Source organism: Tympanuchus pallidicinctus, unplaced genomic scaffold (genome assembly GCF_026119805.1).
Source record: "Tympanuchus pallidicinctus isolate F22 unplaced genomic scaffold, pur_lepc_1.0 scaffold3, whole genome shotgun sequence".
NCBI lineage: Eukaryota > Metazoa > Chordata > Aves > Galliformes > Phasianidae > Tympanuchus > Tympanuchus pallidicinctus.
In genome coordinates this window covers 63,686,948-63,705,673 of record NW_026294747.1, presented here as the reverse complement: position 1 = coordinate 63,705,673, position 18,726 = coordinate 63,686,948, and the positions used below count along the sequence as shown (strand labels likewise).

General features: G+C 45.7%; 1 protein-coding gene across 4 annotated transcripts in view; it reads left to right on the top strand.

The window, feature by feature from the left end:
* LOC128087323 (mitogen-activated protein kinase kinase kinase 3-like) overlaps positions 1-18,726 on the top strand; it is a 129,309-nt gene that overhangs the window by 14,376 nt on the left and 96,207 nt on the right. For all 4 annotated transcript variants that reach the window (XR_008209786.1, XM_052696752.1, XM_052696750.1 and 1 more), the window contains exons 2-3: positions 1,759-1,838; positions 14,573-14,682. Coding sequence is in view for 3 of the 4 variants with exons in the window: in XM_052696752.1 (XP_052552712.1) it covers positions 1,835-1,838; positions 14,573-14,682 (114 nt within the window). In the remaining variant the exon portion in view is untranslated. The remainder of the gene's footprint in view (positions 1-1,758; positions 1,839-14,572; positions 14,683-18,726) is intronic.

Genomic DNA, 18,726 nt, shown 5'->3' with positions numbered 1-18,726 from the left:
ATATGCCTATAGAAGGAGATTCCACAGCCTCTAGGTGAGAGCATCTGTTTGGAGGTTTCCCCTGGCAGTTTCCCAAGCAGATTGGAGCAGCCAGAGTCTCTTGCATGCATAGCTCATACCTGGAATGTGAGCACTGCATTGCCCCAGCATCCCTGGGAGCTGATTGCTAAGCACAGAATCATAGAATGGCTTGGGTATGAAGGGACCTTGATAGTGTTGGGTTGGAAGGGACCATCTGGTTTCACCCCCTGCTTTGAGCTGGTTGCCCCCCACCAGATCAGGCTGCCCAGGGCTCCTCCGACCCGGCCTTCAGCACGTGGAGGTCAGAGATCTTGGTGGGAGGAGAGGTGGGATGCTGCTTCAAAGTGCTTCCGAGCAGAAAAAGGATTTTTCCTTTCCTCCCGCTTCCCTGTTTTCAGAAGGAGATTGTAAAAAGGCAGAATTTATACCAGAAACAGGAATGTGTCCTTCTGTAGCAGGAAGCTGCTGGTATGTATTTTTGCAAAGCCACGGAAATTAACAGTGTTTGCAGCCCGATGTGAAGGCTGGCTGTCCTCAGGATTTAGGAGATCTGAGACAACAGAAAACATTTTTATCTCACGTATCTGTGAGATTTCTTGTGCTGAGTGAGCTGTGTGCTCAGTGGGGTCTCTGGCGCTCGCTGGGGCAGCAATGATGAAGAAGAGCACACAGCTCAGCCCATGGGAAATTCACCTGTCTTTCCAATGTTTGTTTGCCTGGTTTCTGTAGGTGTGTGCTTTTGTGATAGAATCAGATTGCAAAGGTCTGAAAGTTCTCCAAAAAGCTATTAGAAAAATCTGACCATGCTACTGATGGCAGAGTTAAGCTGGGCTGGCTCGGAATGTAGGGTTAAATCCAGGCTATCTGCACGTGGCCCCAGAGCAAACCCTGAGTGCAGCTCAATTGCTGGAAGTGTTGCATCAATTTTGGAAGCAAAAGCAGTGAGGATTTGAGCTGTTTCCTGTTCTTGTTACAATCAGCCAGAGTTTTTACATTGATTTTTGGTGCACTTCTGTTCTCTCAGTCCACTTTGGCGTGAACTATCCTCCTCAAGATAAGACCTTAAACCCATCTGAGCCCGTTACTTTCTTCCTTGCCTCATCCTTGTCTTGGAAATAGGCAGAGTAGAGCTCAGTGTGAGCGGTGCTGTCTCAGAGGAAGCTGCAGCAGCAAAAGGAGCAATGTTCTCTGTGACGTTCACTTCTCTGCCTTCACCACCGTCTTATCGCTTTCCCTTCCTGCTTGTCTCTCTCAAAATAGGTTGGATAAATATCCTCCTGCTTGCCAGCACTGAGGCACCGTGGTTGCAGAAGACCCTTTCAATCCCTGCTTGCAGCCATTCCTTCAGAGTGAACTTCTCACATTTGTTGTTTGCATGTTGTGCCTTCATTCAGACTGAAGTGAGTTTTTCCACTGGTGTAAATAGGAGCTGGTGTCCTCTTACACAAGGAGACTCATAGCAGAAGTTTAAGCTTGTTACTCCAAGATTAATTATGTATATGTATATATTTTGGAAAGGGTAGCAGGTTTGTAGTGTACTCAGTGCATAACCTTTGGGCTGTGCAGAGGAGGATGGACTCCGGGTCTCAATTCCTTGCCCCTTCTTCCTCCAGCCCAGAGGATAATAGGGAGGTGCTGTGTGAAGAATGGCTGTGTTCAGAATGGCTGTGTTCAGTCTCTGTCCCTTTTGCCGTGCCAAAATCCATCTGTAAACTCTGTGTATGTTTGTTGTTACAGGGTGGATGCTTGAAAGTGGAGGATAAGGTACAAGTGCCTGGGACCGGCGGAATGGAGGCCTGATGTAGATGGAAAGATGGGTAAGAACTGGATTCCCCTGAAGCACTTAATTCTCTGCAGCCTATTAATTTTGGGCCTACTCTTGACAGTAGAGTGGGAGACATTGCCAAGATGGCCTACTTAAATATCAAAGAATGTTTTCTTTATTTTTTTTTTTTTTCTGCTTTCCAGTGGTGCTGAAATGGGATAAATTCTCTTCTTACCACCAGTGTAGTCAGTGGGTTGTGTTCTAGGTGGAGCCTCTTGCCAAGTCTGCCTTGTATTCTAGGCACAGCACCTTCACTCTGTATTTCTTCACCCAAGGAAGCTTCATTCAAATAGTGGTGGCAGGTGGATGGTTGGACTGTGTATCTTGGAGGTCTTTTCTGACCTTGATAATTCTGAGATTCACTTTCAAATGGAGCCTGGTGATATTTGCACCTTCCTGTGATGCTGAGGGAGAGTTATTTCTTCATTTAGATGAAGAGTATTTGTAGCTCTGGAGAAACACAGTGATTCAGATCTTATTGCAGTTGCCAAAGACTGTTTTAACAGACATAGGGAAGTGCTGAACTGTTCCTGTTTTAGCATGTGAGTAATTGGATGGGAGGTATTGACCCATACTAGCAGGTGATACCTTACCTGGTGTAGGGAACCTGCTTTGGCAGGGGAGTTGGACTTGATGATCTCTGGAGGTCCTTTCCAACCCCTATGATCCTGTGATAAGTGGCAAGGGCCTCAACTCCTTCAGCTTCTTATGCTGTTGGCCATCCAGCTTCACCATGTTACTCTTACTCTTCCCAATCCTAGGAGTTAATTGCTGCTTAAATGGCTTTGTTGGTGACACATGCCTTACTGAGAGCTGTATGCTTCTAGTTTTGGGATTCAGCTGGAATCTTATGCATTTTTGAGTGTGACACTGCTCTCTGCAGAATAAATATTGACCTCAAAACTACTTCCAAAGTGGTCTGTACACCATTTTGCCAGCAAGTGGTAGAAATCCCTACCATTTTTAGGGATTTCTGCTTAATTTCTTTAGTTTTGAAAAGAGGATGGTGGCTGAAGGATAACAGCAGGTTCTGCCTCACGTAGCTCTTAGAACGTAATTAAAACATGGAGCTTGGATGGCTTCCTGACCTGTTGGCCCTCAAGGAAGGAGAAAGCAAAGATCTCAGAGGAATCTTTATGTTGGTTGGCACTTCACTTTTACGTTTGCGTAATTTACAGGCATTCGTCCAAAATGTTTGAGGGTGTATTGAAATAGTGGGGGGGAAGAGAAAAGAAAGGGAGGGGGGGCAATCCCAGTGAATTTAGCTCTCTAGAGCTGGTGGGAGAATGATATGCAGTTTGGTAGTGATTTCAATTTACAAACTGGAAAACGTGAAGCCACAGATAAGCTGTTTGTCCTCCTAATGGAGAAAGGAGGACAGGAGGTTTTCCCTCATCCTGCCCTCACCTTCCTGTGTTCAGTTGTTTGTTTGTTTTCTTGTTTTAACTCTCTATTAACTGGAAGAGAGATTTGGGGGTAAAAGAACTCATCTAAAGTCAAGTAAAGAAGGGAGGAAAAAAAAAAAAAAGATAGGGAAGAGAAAGTCCAGACCTGGTTCTGGGTATAAAGAATGACAAATTTCACTTTAAAATCCCTGATGAAAAACCCCAGAACTTTCTAGGAGAAATTTTCATTTTGAAGATGAAAACCACTTCAATTCAATGCAATTTTATTTCAAAAAGAAGGAAAGCTAAGCCTTTCTCCCAGGACAGCCAGAGTTGCTTTACGGAGGTCAGTCTGAGTTTTGTGTAGACTTGCAATTCTGCTTATTCAGATAACAGCAGTAGGTAACAGCAGGGCAAGGGAAAATGGTTTTAAGTTGAGGGAGAGAAGATTTAGGTTGGATGTCTGGGGGAAGCTCCTTACAGAGAGAGTGGTGAGGTGCTGGAACAGCTGCCCAGAGAGGCTGTGATGCCCCGTCCATCCCTGGAGGTATTCAAGGCCAGGTTGGATGGGGCCCTGGGCAGCCTGGTCTGGTATTAAATGGGGAGGTTGGTGGCCCTGCATGTGGTGGGGGGGTTGGAGATTCATCATCCTTGAGGTCCCTTCCAACCCTGGCCATTCTATGATTCTGTGATTATTCCTGTGCATGGACAGAAGGTGCTGTGCTTGTCCCCTCCCAGAAGTCATTGCTTGGAGCTCATCACCACTGACACCCCACCCCATGTACATGTGCTTGTTTCCTCCATGTATTGAGATGTGGAAATGTTTGCAATGGACAAGCGGAGAATTTGCAGTCATTGATTCTGTTCTGGTGAACCACAAGAGAGGGTGTGTTGGACAAACTGATCTCTAGAGGTCCCTTCCAGATCTGCCTTTCTTCCCAGGATCCTATTCATAGTGTGCCCAATGTCTTCAAGTTCAGTGTGGCACCGTTCCTGCACGCGTTGTAGGGAAGCTGTGTGATCTTGCACAGAGACCACAAGATGGGAAGTGGGGACTTGTGGCACCTCTGTGGGCAGCACCTCTGACATAGCAGCCAGCACCAGAGCTCAGTGCTGCACACAAGTTGCTTTGCTCTTGCAGGACCAACACAGCATGCCTGCATGTGCCAGCTTAGGGCTAGCCCAGGGGTCCTTGGAACTGTGGGCTCTGTTGTGCAGATATGGCCATAACCACATCTCTGAGCACCTATACCTGTTCCCTTCTGTCTGTGAAGGACCTGGAGGTCTTTGTGTAGGATAGGACAGAGGGCTCATGTTCTGAGGGAAGAGGAATTGAATGCAGCCTAAGAGCTTGGGGCAGAATTATTTTCATTTTTCTTCATGCTTTGGTGTTGGAACAATCACTTGGGCTCCTGTTCAGTATTGCCCCAGGGCAAATATGTAACTGTTGTATTTATACTGAAGCATTCGACCTTTTCTTTCTACAAAAAAGTAGGGCGGTGAGAACTTCAGGGTAGCTTGTAGCTGGAAATGGCTTTTGAAGGAGAAAGTGATTTGTATGGGGAGATACGTGGTCACAGTATAGGCGTGGAGAAGCTGAATGTGTGCTTCCCAAGTGCATCACATCTTAGATTAGAGATGCAGTACTTTGAAAAGACTGAGCGTAGATCCAAGAGAGACTCATTTGTGGAGATGACGCCCTCACTGGATGCTGATCTTCCAAAATCATGCAGTATCCTGCATTTGGATACTGCAATTCCTGCTGGTTGGAGGAATAATGAAGTTGTTTTTAATGTGATTGTTGGGTTGCCGCTTGCCTCTTATTTTGATTTCGTCAACCTCATTAATGGGAGAAAATCGGAGTGGAGAACACGTGTCCCAGTGTCTCACCTCTCACTCCTGGCACAGAGCTCACGCTCCATTTCCATCTGTCACCCCTCCATGTGGGTTCATGGCCTCTTCATCGTTTGATCAAAATTGGGCTGGGAGCCAACAAGTGAATATGGCACTTCCAGAAATATCCACGCTATGCAGTGCAGTGAGAGGAGCATAGCTAATGGCAGTTAAGAAATGCTGTGCTGAAACATGGCAGCGTGGTAAATTGCAGAAATTCACAGAATCGTAGAATGGCCTGGGTTGAAAAGGACCACGATGCTCATCCAGTTCCAACCCCCTGCTGTGTGCAGGGTCACCAACCAGCAGCCCAGGCTGACCAGAGCCACATCCAGCCTGGCCTTGAATGCCTGCAGGGATGGGGCATCCACAGCCTCCTTGGGCAACCTGTTCCAGTGCCTCACCACCTTCTGAGTGAAAAACTTCCTCCTAATATCTAACCTAAACCTCCCTTCTTTCAACTTAAAACCATTCCCCCTTGTCCTATGACTATCCACCCTCATAAACAGCCATTTCCCCTGGTTTATATGCTCCCTTTGAGTACTGGAAGGCCACAATGAGGTCTCCCCGGGGTCTTCTCCAAGCTAAAAAAAGTCCAGTTCCTTCAACCTTGCTTCATAGGACTGCTCCAGCCCTGTGGTCATCTTAGTGGCCCTTTTCTGGACCTGTTACAAGAGCTCTGTATCTTTCTTTTGCTTATTACCCAACTTTTTTCTTTTTGAAAATCAGGTTGAATGGCAGCAGTTTGGGCACATTATTTTCTATAGATGTCCAAGTTCAGATCCTTCTCCCTTTCCTAGTGATGTTGTGCCCTGGAGCTGTTTCAAGTCATGCCAGTCTCTTTGGGATCCTGGGGAGTAGAGGTTCAGCCCCCACGTTGCTGTTAATTGAGATGCTGCAGCCATTGCTGCAGCAGCAACAGATGAGGAGTTCACAGGTTCAGGGCTGTGACTCTGAGCACTGGAAGTAGCTGAGCTGGGACAGAGAAAGAGGTCTTTATGAGCCTGCAAATAACCTGCACAAGTATCAGAGGCTGTCAGGGGAAATAACTTGCCAACCATGTTTCTTACTGGATAAACGTTTTCTTCCTTTCAAGTGCGCTCAAGAGATGTACAGGTTGTGGGGAGAGGTGATATCTTTTATTAGACCAAACTGATAGAGGTGGAAAAAAACAGGCTGGCTTTTAGGTACGTAAGCCCTTCTTCAGAAGGGGCAGAATTTAAGCAAAGCTGGAAAAATGGCTGGAAAAACTGCTCTAGGTTCAGTTTAATTATGTTAATCCATGACAGGAAAAGGTAAGTAGTGTCTTTGGAGCCAAGGGAGTGGGTTAGCAAAAAAAGCTGTGAAAGGCAGTTGTGGATGGAGGGAGAGAAAGCAGGACCTTTGAAGTGGTGAGGAGTTCTGCAGGCAGATGCTAAAGGAGAAAATGCATCATACCATAAAACCAGACAGCTCCCGAATTTTCTTTTTTCCTCTCAGTGGAACTGTGGGCTTAAAAGAATTTCTGAAAATGTGGTTATTTTGGTTTTGTAACTGTTGAGTCCTTGCTTGCATGTCTCCTAGAAGCCTTGTGAGAGTAATCTGCAGTAACAAATGAGGGTCAGTCGGTTTGTCCAAGAGGCAGAGATTTAGCGTGGTTTATCTCAAAGCAGCTCTGTGCCTTTACAGGAAAGCCCTAAATCTTGCTGCTGCATTCCTGTCCCTTCCTCCAGTCTTCCTGAGGGCTGCAACTGGGAGCTGCCCAGTGCAGGAGCCAGTTCATGGCTAGGAAGCATTCGGCAGCTGGAGCGGTCAAGGTTGGGTTAAGTTTCACTTTGGTGGGATAAATGCTTGCTCTTTGCTAACAGCTATAGGCTTATTTAATCTTTGCTGTGCTTTCGATTGCTTTATGGGCTTTGATAACAAGCTGTTCAACAGTCGAGTGCTACGTGAGGGCTTTGGTCATTCTGGCTGCACTACCTGTGTGTGTCAAGTTGCTTAACGTGGAAGGTTTGCGTTATGGCCCTGTTCCATGGAGAAGGTTGGGAGGCACTTAGAGGTAAATGTAGCAGGGGGCAATTAGCTTAGGAAGGTGATGGGGTAGGGATTGGGTGATGGTAGAGAGTGGATGATGATGGCACCCTGGAGTCCTCCTTGGCTGAGGGATGTGTCCAAGCCTAAGTGGTCCCTGCAGCCCAGGGTAGCCGTGGTGGCTGTGCCTCCGATTGCTTGGTATTTAGGAGCATCACTCTCACCTCTCCTAGACTGAAGTGAATTCCCTGTAGCATCACTACAGTTCTTTGCTTCCCCTGAGGCAATTCAGAGGGCGGTTCAGTTCTTCATTACCTCACAGTGTACCTAAAATACATGGTGATGTCCATGTTCATCAGCTGATTCTTTCCCTTTTGCTGTTTTTTTGATGGCTCTTGTCAGAATGCTGAACACATCGACAAGACACTAAACACTGCATTAGAGGGGTTTGCTTATTTAGGCTGATGAGTATTTTGGGAGCTGGTTGGATTCTGTCTTTGTGGTCATTAGAATCAGTGATATATGTGATAGACAGTTGTATTAATAACCTCTTAAAATGATTACTAATGTAGCTTTTTAAAACAGATTCCTGTCTTCCCTCTGAGCCCATTCCTGGCTAAGCTAACGTAGAATCATAGAATTGACTTGAAAGTGACCCCTGAAGGCCATCTGGTTCAACTCCACTGCAGTGAACAGAGGGACCTACAGCTCCATCAGGTGCCCAAAGCCCCAACCAGTCTGACCTTGAGTGGCTACAACATCTGTCCCCTTTTGCAAGGGAATGTAAAAAGAAGAAGTTTTGATCCAAGTAAGTTCTGTGACCTGTTGCCTATGCGATATAGGTCACCTGAGGGATAGCTCATGAGGGAAAATAGGATGCAGGAACTCTCAAAATGGATTTTACCCTTGAGAAGAGCATCTGTGAGATAGCACGGCAGTGCCGTAAACCTACAGATGTTTTATTGTGCATTTTATGCCAATTATGTCTTGTGTGAAGAATAAGTGTTTGTCAGGTAGAATGTTAGTAACAGTCAATATAGATCAGATTATGTAGCTTATCCTAACTGAGGAATGATGGTGCTAAAAGTGTTTTCAAGAAAGCCCTCACAGTGTTAATCTGAGTGAGTGTGTCCCAAGCTGAAGACGTCAGCAAGCAAACTCCTGCCAAGAAATCCTGCATATCAGAAGGGTCTTTCCTCATTTCCTCCTGTATAATTGCTCTGTTTGACCTGCTGAGCTGTGCCCTGCCCTGGAGGAGAACACGGGGTGACTTTGCCGTCCCTTGGGTGGGGTTGCAGGAGAGTGAACGACAGCAGGATCCAGCTGCTGGCCAGAGTGTGCTGACTTGCAAAAGGAAGGTGCTCCACTGGTGTCTGCTACCATGCACAGCAATCTGGGCTGGAAGAGGGTAACTGGATAGTTTTTCTCTACATCAAATGCCAAATGCTGCACCAGACAGTAGCAGAATGGTTTGTGCATGCAGGTTAAGTTTAAATAGAAGATAATCTGCATCTCTGTCACTGGGTGATGCTCGCAGCAGGCTGTTTTGCTGCAGGTCATTTACAGAGATCCCATTCATGGAGGATGAGCTGCAAAATAGTATTTGTAGCCACCTGTCTGTGTCCTGTCCTATACTTCTTTCTTAGGGGCTTTAGTTGTGCTTCAAGTCATGGCACTGAGCTTGTGCTTCTGGATCAGATCACTGATAGACTTCCTAGTTTTGACTGGAGCAGTCACTGTAATGATGTTTTCTTACTAATTGATCCCTCCTGCTCTTTGCTATCTTGATTCCTCAGTAGCTTGTATTTTCTGCATGACCTGAATCCTGGTGGCAGGACATATCCGTTGATGGTGTTTGTAGGCACTGAAGAAAGCTGATGGTCTGAGTCCTTTGCAAGCTAGAAAGCTTAGCAAGTTTCATATCCAAGCTCAATTTCCCTGCTGGCTTTTGGAGGAAAGGCTGCATTTGTCTTCAAGAAGGTTCTCTGATATCTGCTTCGTAAAGGTTTGCGCTGTTTCCTTGTTAAGATAGGAGTGATGCAGCCTTCACCTTTTCAACAAAAGGGCAGATGTGGCATTGATGGACGTATTCAGTGGGCATGGTGGTCGTGTGTTGATGTTTGCACTCGATGATCCTAGAGGTCTTTTCCAACCTTAATGATTCTATGGTTCTCTGACCTTCTGATGGGCAGCCCCACTTGCTGTTGGTCCAGTAGGTGTGAACTTCTGCTGTGGTGTGTGGGCCGCCATGGAAGTGTGGTTTTACCACTGAATGTGTGTCCTACTCTCGTGTTTGCTGAGATTTGTTATGTTCTTGAAATTCGGAAGGTTTTGGAATTACCAAAATACTCTTCAAACTGAGACTTTCTGGAGAGCTTCCTGGAAAAGACCGTTCTGTTTAATTCCAGGTCAGGACCTGATGAGCAGACTGCTAAGTGAATTTCTGGGGTCTTTGTATACATCAAGGAAGGCCAGATCGAGTTAAGTGCTAACCAAATTTAAGCCTCTATTAATGTATTTAGCTCTGTCTGCAGACTTGTGCAGTCTTGGAAAGGCTTTTGTCTCTCACAGAGTCCTGTCCATAAAACGAGGCATAGACAGCAGCTCCTATCTCTTCCCATCTTGACATTTCAGCTGGACATCTGTTCAGGCAGGAGCTGCACTGAATGATGCTGAGGTGCTGAGTTTTGGCTTTCAGCTGAAGGTTCTCTTTGGTAATTGGGAAATGTCATTATTCCCCCCTTCCAAAAAAAAAAAAATGTTTTCTAAAAACATGAGAAAGTGAAGAGAAAACTGAAGGCTGATGTCCTTTGCAGACCAAAGTGAAGACTATTCATGGTATAGTCGTGCAGTTTGGTATTTCTTTTCACTCTATTCTATGGCACTTCAGTATTTTTCCACAATGTGTTCAAAGCCTGTGTTTTGACAGGGCTGCCTCTGAAGGTGTGACAGCGCTTCTGTGAGGCTTCCCATTCTCTGTTCGACCCCTGTAACCCTTCACAGCACTGTTCTCTCTGCCTGGGGATATCCCCCGTGGTTGCATCACCGTACTGAGAGATGGCTTCGAGCAATGGCTGGAATTTACACGGGCACGATGGCTGGGCTGGGCTGGGCCATCACCACCACAGCTGTGTAAAGCACAGTGGGATCTTTAGTGACCACAAATGGTCACAGCTGTGGTTTTACACTGGATCCATGCAGAAGTGTGCATGGCTGCGTGCAGCCCCAGAGCCACCGCTCCAGCCTTGCTCAGGAGTGACTCAAAACACTTCTGTTCCCCTTCTGCAACACCCAGGATTTTTCCCCAGCTTTTCCCAGGCTCGAGCCTGGTGTGCGAGAGGCCGATATCAGAACTGGTGCTGTTCCACAAGGCTCTGCCTTCCTTCTGCAGGCTGTTCTCTGTGCTTCATACAGCTGGTGCTTTTTTTTTATTTTTCTTTTCACTGTTGATGGAAGGAGCTTCATGGAACTACCGTAAGCTGCCTCTTAGTAATGACCTATTAGCAAAGCCAACAATAACAGCACTGTCTAGACCATCTGAACGCAGCTAAATTATTCCTTTGTCCCTTCTTCATTTGCTTTCTCTCCTGACGGCTGAATTGTTTTGGGTGGTCCCTGTTGACCTTCAGGCTCACTCTTTCTCCTTTGCTTATTTTTGTTGTTATTCACCAGTAAAGCTGCAGTGCTAAGACTGAAACTCCAGGTTCCTCTCTGCTGCACGCATAGCAGAACTGAGGCGCTGTAGCAGCACCAGGATCTCGTCTCTGCAGGAGATGTGTCATGTTGTGGCTTTCTGATTTTACTTCGTAGTAGATTTTGCAAGTGCTGAGTACTCGAATTCACATCGGTAGTGCCTGGGACCTGTGAGTCTTAGCGTCTTACAGAGCTGATTAGAGAAAGAAGTACTCCAGTTTAATGTAAGAACCTGCCAAAATGGATCAGCACTGTGACCCTATGGCTTTTATTAAAGTCTAATGTCAACCTTCCCGTGTCCATCACAGCTCTGTAGTCACTGCTTCCTGAGCGTGCTCCTGTCTGACCTCTTCTTACCTCAGCTCTTCGTGCTTCCCTGCAGGCCAAAGCTTTGGGAAATCATTGAGACCTTTTGGCTGTGGTCCTTGATTGGGTGGATGTGATTGATTGAGCTTCATCACAGGAAGCTGATTAAGAAGCACAAAATTGGGGTGTAAATGGGGAAGCAGAGAGCAAAGCAGAGAATTCACTCTAACGGAGATGGCTGAAAGTCAATGAGGAACCAAGGGTGAAAGAAGAGAGACTGTTACTCCTGTTTATACATGGTGCTGGGTAGAGTGTGAAGGATTTGTTTTACAGGGGTTTCATCTCATCAGCCTGCAGCACCGCTCAGTGAGTTTATGCAGAATGGTGCCAACTGGGCTGGGAGGTTCTGGATGAAGGCTTGTGCTGTGCAAGTTCAGAGGGTGGCTTGAGTCCCCAAGTCCATCTGGGCCCTGCAGAATGCTTCACTGGTGTTGTGCAACTTGCAGTTGTTTTGCTCTGGAGCAGCGGCAAAGCCTGGGAAGATGCCTGCTGTGTAGCCTCCAAGGTGCCTTCTCATGAGGCCAGGTGCTAGATCAGGAGAACCTGATCTTTTGTGTCCCTCAGTGTGGGATTCCCTTTGTTTCCCTGGTATTTTTCCTTGGGGAAAGCCATCCATCCTGCACCCTCTGCTTGCTTAAAAGGAGCCTGTGACGCTCCTTTTGCTGTAGAGGCTTGGGAGTGGCATTTGGATTTAATTATCCAGTGAGCTTCAGTGCTGGTTTGAATTTTGACTGAACTGGCTGAGCTGGCTGCTCGTTTCCACGGAACAGAGTTCTCCACCCTTCCAGGGAGTCAACTGGGAGACCCCAGGAGCAGTAACAAGGATGGGCAAGAGGCTCTGTCTGGAAAGCATCAGTCCCTGTGCAAAGCTGACATCAAGAGGACTGGGAAGCATTGGTTTTGCAACTGATTGTGCAAATGGTGTCCTGCTCCGAGCACGTCGTGGGGTTTTTTCCACTTTGTTTTGGGCACTTGAGCCCTCAGCCATAATCCCTCTGATTGTGCTGAAGCAGTGTGCTCTGATAGGCAGACGTTTCATGATTTGGTGTTGGAAAACAGCCTTTCCTGTTTCAGCCCCATGTGATGGGATAAGCAGTGAGAGCATGGACGTTTTCAGTACATCTCCAGGGAGATGTTTTTGTGGGTTTTTTTAGGCTCAACCATTTGCATTTTGCAGAGTGATGGGGTTCACCTCTGCTTAAGGATCCCATTGTTGTGATGGATTAATTGGTGCCACGGGTTCATCCTGGACATCCCCTCTAAAATGTAATTCATGCTGTCACTCTCTTCTGCACTCTTAATCCCCAGTGGTTGGAACTCTTTAGGACATGGTCTGTGGGCCAGCAGGGTTTGGGGCAGCTCCTGGGGCTGCCAGGTCCTTTGCTGGGTGTCTGGGAGGCAGGCAGCTGGGACACTCACTTGGATGGTCCTATGTCCTTATGTGTTAGAGTGCTGTTATTATTATCAACACTATTATAGATATTATGGTCATCTCCAGCAAATCCTGCTGTGTTTCCTCTTTAGGACGGGCACTGCTGACTTGAGTAAGTCCTAAAACATCTCTGCAGGGCACTGATGGATTAACCAGAGGTGCATCTTCTTGCAGAGGTGAGCAGTGTGGTTGTGCCAGCAGAAGCCTGGCTCTGCCACTGCCTGCTTTAGCTCTGTTGCCCCGTGGCATTGGAGGCTGCATTCAGTTTCAGCAAGTTCAGGAAACTTTGGTTGTCATTCTGATTGGAAAAAAGAAAGAGGCGAGGAGTGTTGCAGAGATGCAGATTAGGTGGAAAATTCCTACAGGGTGGTATATGTGGGGGGTTGTGTGTATTTGTTTTATTTTTTTATTTTTGCTTTTTTTTTTTTTTTTTTTTTAAACTTGTCCCTCCCTCTTTCCTTTCCCCTTCCACAAAAAAGAGGCTTTTTTTTGTGTGTGTGTGTTGGTTTTTTTCCTACTACAAAATCCATGTGGAAAACCAGGCTTGTCCCCAGAGGTCCCTCTTACACCCTCCCTCCTCACTCCCCCCCAAAAAATAAAAGTAAATATGGGAAAATTGCAGCATTATTATTGCAGCAGTTCAGGTTGTGCTTCCTACCACCTCTCTTATTCTCAGGGGTCAGGGAGGTAGGGAAGAGGGGGGGGGGAAATTTATATATAAGCATTAAACCTATAATTAATAGAATAATAAATAATATTAAGCTTATCATATACTGTGTATTGTTGACAAAAGAAAAAGTTTTTCTGTACTTTAAAAGAAAAGCTGTTTTTTAGACATCTTTCCTTTTTTTTTTCCCCTTATTTCTTAACCCAGCGATGGCCCCGGCGTACACAGCGCACATGACAAGTCTTCAACTCTTTTTGTCACAGCTTCACTCTTTAATAGCTGCCCCTTTGGACCAGATTCTCACTGCCTCCTAGCAGACGTGCCCTGCCCTAGCTCCTGGTACATGCCCGTGCATGTGCCCGTGCTGGGTACCTTGCATGCAGAGGTTGATAGCTGATTTCAGAGTCCACGTGCACCAAAGGAGAAGTGTTGAAAAGGGAGGAGATTGGTTTCATATCCAGTGGGTCTGTCAAGCCTCTTTGGTTATCATAGTATCATAAATAGCCTGGGTTGAAGAGGACCACAATGCTCATCTGGTTTCAGCCCCCTGCTATGTGCAGGGTCACCAACCAGCAGACCAGGCTGCCTAGAGCCACTTCCAGCCTGGCCTTGAATGCCTGCAGGGATGGGGCATCTGCAGCTTTCTTGGGCAACCTGTTCTGGTGCATAACACTGGAACACTGGTTACTGCACTGGTTACTGCAGAAATCTGAAATATCACATGTCCTTCCAGCCTTTCTTCTATCCTGGGTGGTTGAATTTGTTGCTTGTTCTGGTGAGTTTCTTGTCTTGTCCTGTGGTTGCTCACTGGCTCTGGTTTTGAAAGTCAGTTGTGTCTCTTGAGCATCTTTAATGAAGAGGAGGGAAGGAGGGCACAAAGAGCTGGGTTATGCTCCATCACTTGCTGCAAGAGCTTTTTGGGTTCTGAAAGATTCGCTGCACAGAGCACCGTCTTCAGCCTAACAAACTGATCCAGCCCTCTGAACACTGCATCTAGCCTATAGGCCCCACCTTAAATGACCTCTGAAGGGCATAGGCAGAAAACTTGACTCTTCAGGGGATCTTTGTCTCTACTGATGAAGAGACTTTCATATACACAGTGGGCTGGGAGGGATTGTGGTGTGCAGTCTTACAATGCCTCTCTTAATGGCAAAGCTGGATATCATGACTTTCAACACATTTGGGTTGAATGATTACATATGTGATGCTGTATTTTTTGCTTTGCACTCCCAGGGATGAGGTTACCTTCTGTGCTTCAGTTGTCTGTCCTTCTTTTGCAGATGAAGAAGAAGCTCTGAACTCTATTATGAAGGATTTGGCAGCATTGGGCAAATGTGGGGGATTGCTGGACAACAACAGGAATAAAAACTGTGTCTACTCCAGCAAACAGGTAAGGCATTGTTTGAAATGCCAAACTCCAGTAGGCTGAAGAGGCAGGTAGGAATGGTGCTCACCAGGCTGGGAAAGCAGAGTTTAAATCATGGAATTGTGAAGTATCTCAAGTTGGAAAGGATATACAAATATCATATAGTCCAACTTCTGTTAGATGTTAAGTGTTAGAGTAGATGTTAGTTGAGTGTTAAAGACCAACTCAACAAGTGTTGTGTGGGCTCATAACATAGGAACAAATGTTATCAACATACAAGCTTTAGAACTTCTTTTTGAAGAGCTGCAAAGAAACTGCAGTGATCCCCGTATCACAGAGGGGCAATGGAGGAGCAGGGGTTAAAAATGATACCCCAAATAATTCCTAAAGGTAATAAAAGAGCCTGAAAATGTTGTATAGCTCAAATAACACCATAAGGCACTTATTTCTTTTAGCACTGAATCCAGTTGAACTTGCTACAAGCTCTGCAGCTTTAAGGCTTGGATTAGTCAAGTGTTTTCTACTGACAGTGTTGATGAAATGTAATATTTATCGTGTGCACATTCTACTTCAGATATTTGAAAGATGGATTGCCAACTTTGCGCCGTAGACACCCAGGCTCTTTTGGGAGGAATAATGTCATTCTTATATAAAGTGTTTAAACACTAATTACTATTGTTTATCTTTATGCTCCCAAAACCAAACATTTTGGCCGTGTTGAACATTCAGAGTTGCTTTGGTGAGCAAAAAAGTTGTCCCTTGAGCAATATTAGGAGTTACTTGCTGACACTGATATAATAGCTAAAGTGAATTTAATAGCTTAGTTGCATATGGAATGAATACGTTACCGAACTAAATGTGTGAAGAAAAGATTCAGTTGTCAAAATACCAATGAGAGAAAACAAAAAATGGAGGGGGGGGGAATAATTAGGAGTACCAGGAAGCTTCTGAAGAAGCATGCAAGTAAATCTACTTGGAATATTATTTCTAGTGCTGTGACTTAGAATAAGCTTGCACTCAATGTCATAATTACTGATTGCCTAGCAAGGAAGGAACCGCATTGTCATTTGAAATTGTCATGTGTGTTTTAATGGCATTTGTGCTACGAACAAACGTGGGATGAGGCAAAAAGTCCTCTTCCCAAATCATGGATTCCCTCCAGGCTTCCTCGACACGTGCAGACGAAAGCACATGCGCACGTAGCGTGTCTGTTTCAGAGTGTGCCCTGGTGGTAGCAGCTGTCCAAGTTGAATCACTGGAGTTGTGTTCAGCTCATGCTGAAAGAAATCCAAGATGTTTGCAGAACTGACCGGAGAAAGTCGGAGCTGGCTCTGTGCAGCTGCAGGCGAAGCAGACACAATCCAGCACAGCCCTGGCTGGCTCCAAGGGTAGCATGTTCTGCAAGTTGGTGGGTGGGGACCATCCCGAGCCATTTCAGGATGCTTTCGTGGCAGCAAAACTTCTTAAACTTCTCTTAAATGACATTTTTGTTTCCTCACAGCTGGAGAAAATTCCTGCTGTCATTCTTGAAAACTAGCTCTAGACACTGCAGTGATGCAGCTAACTAACTATTGAGTCAAAATAAGAAAAAGAATAGTTTTCATTGGCTGAATCATTAACCGCAGGAGTTTTATAGAATTGAACTTTTTATTCACAGCCCAGCCTCTCCATACCTTCACTTACAAATTGCCGGTGGGATCCCGTTGTGCTTTGCAATCAGTTTTAGAATTGTTAGCTGCCTCCTGCATTTTGTTTTACTGTGTTAGGAATCAAAGTCCTTCCAAATTACAACACTGATGCTTAGGGAAGCCTTCCTTCCTTTCTGGTTTTTCTTTTTGTCCACGAGCGGGCCGGCTGTACCTATGCACTCAGAGTTACTCAGAGCTCTGTGATGGAGGAGGCACAAGTAGTCAGCATCCCATTTTACTTGTGCATCCGGGGCTGAGGACTCAGACCAACAGGCCCCACGGGATGAAGGGCGTTGGAGCATGTTGAGTTGTTGCTTCATTTAATCTGACTAGCTGGAAGAATTCTCGCTCGCGGGACGATGGGAGTCTAGTCTGCGAGGAGGGGAGTGGCCATAGTAAGTGGAATTAGTGGGGATTTGGTTCATGTTTGAATCTCAGAAGCGTTAATCAACTTGTTTGGGTCTCTTTTAGGCTTTTTTTTTCTTTCTAAGCAGAGAAATTGTGGCGGGGGCACGGGAAACATTGCTTTAGAAATGCTGTTGTCATGCCTGTGAGCTGTTGTTCATTTGGTACTTGGTGTTCCTGTTATTTTTTCTGTGATGAGGTTGGCTGGTTGGGCTGAAGGATGTCCTTTCTTGGAGAGGGAGTGTGAGGCATGGGGCACTTGGATGCTCAGTTCTCTTTTTGGAAGTGCAGGTGTCTCCCATGAGGCCCTGCAACAGTATGCTCACATTGTAATGCTTGGGTTTGAACGTTCAGTTCTTAGATTAAAAAAACAAAACAAAAAAAGGCAGTATTTTGCTACGGAAAAAATGCTTCACTGAAGCATGGGAATCCTTCAGTCAGCATTCCAAATTTCTGCTGAAAAACATTTTAGACAAGAATGTGTTGCCCAACCATCCTGTCCCTTTGTGACTTGGCTGCAGTCTTTTGGTCCGCACAGAAACGCAACCAAAATGCTGCCTCATCCCCGGCTCCTGGTGGGTTCTGAAGTGCTCTCTTGACAGAAGATGAAATCTGAAATCTGGAGCATGCCAGACAGTGCTGCTGGTAGGACTGGGCCACACAAGAGCTTGGTCTGTGATGCTATGGGCTATGCAATATTTCTTTCCAAAGATATCGGTGGTTTTGTTTCAGATTGTTTTATAGAACAAACTTTTCCTTAGGCAAATGGCATGAAAATCTTTCTTTTTTTAAAATTTGCTTTCCTTACAAACGAGTTTCAGACTAAGGCTGAGATTCTGAATGTCTAATGCTACATAGCAGAAAAGAGGAGAAATGAGAGCTGTAATACCTGGTACATGATGTGGATGAGTTTTGTGGCATAGGTTGCCCATGAAATTGGCAGCAGATGAGATGGCTGAGCTTGAGCCTCCCAAGACCTGGTCAGGTCTGTGGGTCACCATGTTACGCTGCCTTTTTGGCTTGTGGGAGAGTGATGGATGCCTTTTTCTTTCTGCATATGAGCCGCAGTCTTTAAAAGGGAGTTGCCTTCTGGGAACACGGAGCACCTTGACATTATTCTTAGTTCATCCTCTCCTTTATTATTCCTCCATTATTTTTTTTTGTCATTTCTTTATTCCCATTGTTTTCTTTGGTATGGCTGGAAAGAGTCCTTCCAGGCAGGCTCCTCTGTTCTCCAATCACCAGAGAAAGGGGAAGGAGGAAACAGCAAAACAAAGATATGTGTTATGGTCACTAATGAGATAGATGAATGGGATAAGAAGGGAAACCACAAAGAATTAGAGATCCCAAACAAAAGCGTGGAGGAGAAAGAAGCAATTATATTAACTTACTTTGCATCTGTCTGTTTATATGCACATCCATTTAACTCTATAAATAGCACTTAGCTGCTAGCAGAATGAGGATGCTTGTCAGTGCTGTGTTCAGTCTAATGACAAGGTATTGGCATGGGCCTCTGTCACAGCTGATGACAATCCTCTGCCATGTTAATTTTGATTGCAAGTTCTCGTATGGCAATAAAGTCCAATATTTGTGAAGAATGTTTTCCTGTGTGCAGCAAATGTCAGACTGACCTAAAAGTTGTTCTTTTAGTAAATTACTCGGTACTCTCTTTTCTTTGGCAAGCTGGGAGCGAGGCACGGCTTGCTCATTATGAGAATAAAACACAGCTCGTGTTCTAGGGCTCTCTGTAGGTCTTGGTGCAGTCTAAAAAAGTAATTTGGCTTTAACACCTCTGTTTTACCACTAGGAAGTGTGAGGGTCTGTAAATACTGCCTTGAAGAAGGGAGTTGCTGTGAGGAGAGCTGCAGGATTTTCCTCACTTTGGGAGCAGAAGCAAGAGACCAAGAGGGGAGAGAAAGGCTTGGCTGGGGCTGGTAACAGCTGCAGAGTCCCAAGGATTGGGGATGGGGGGGAG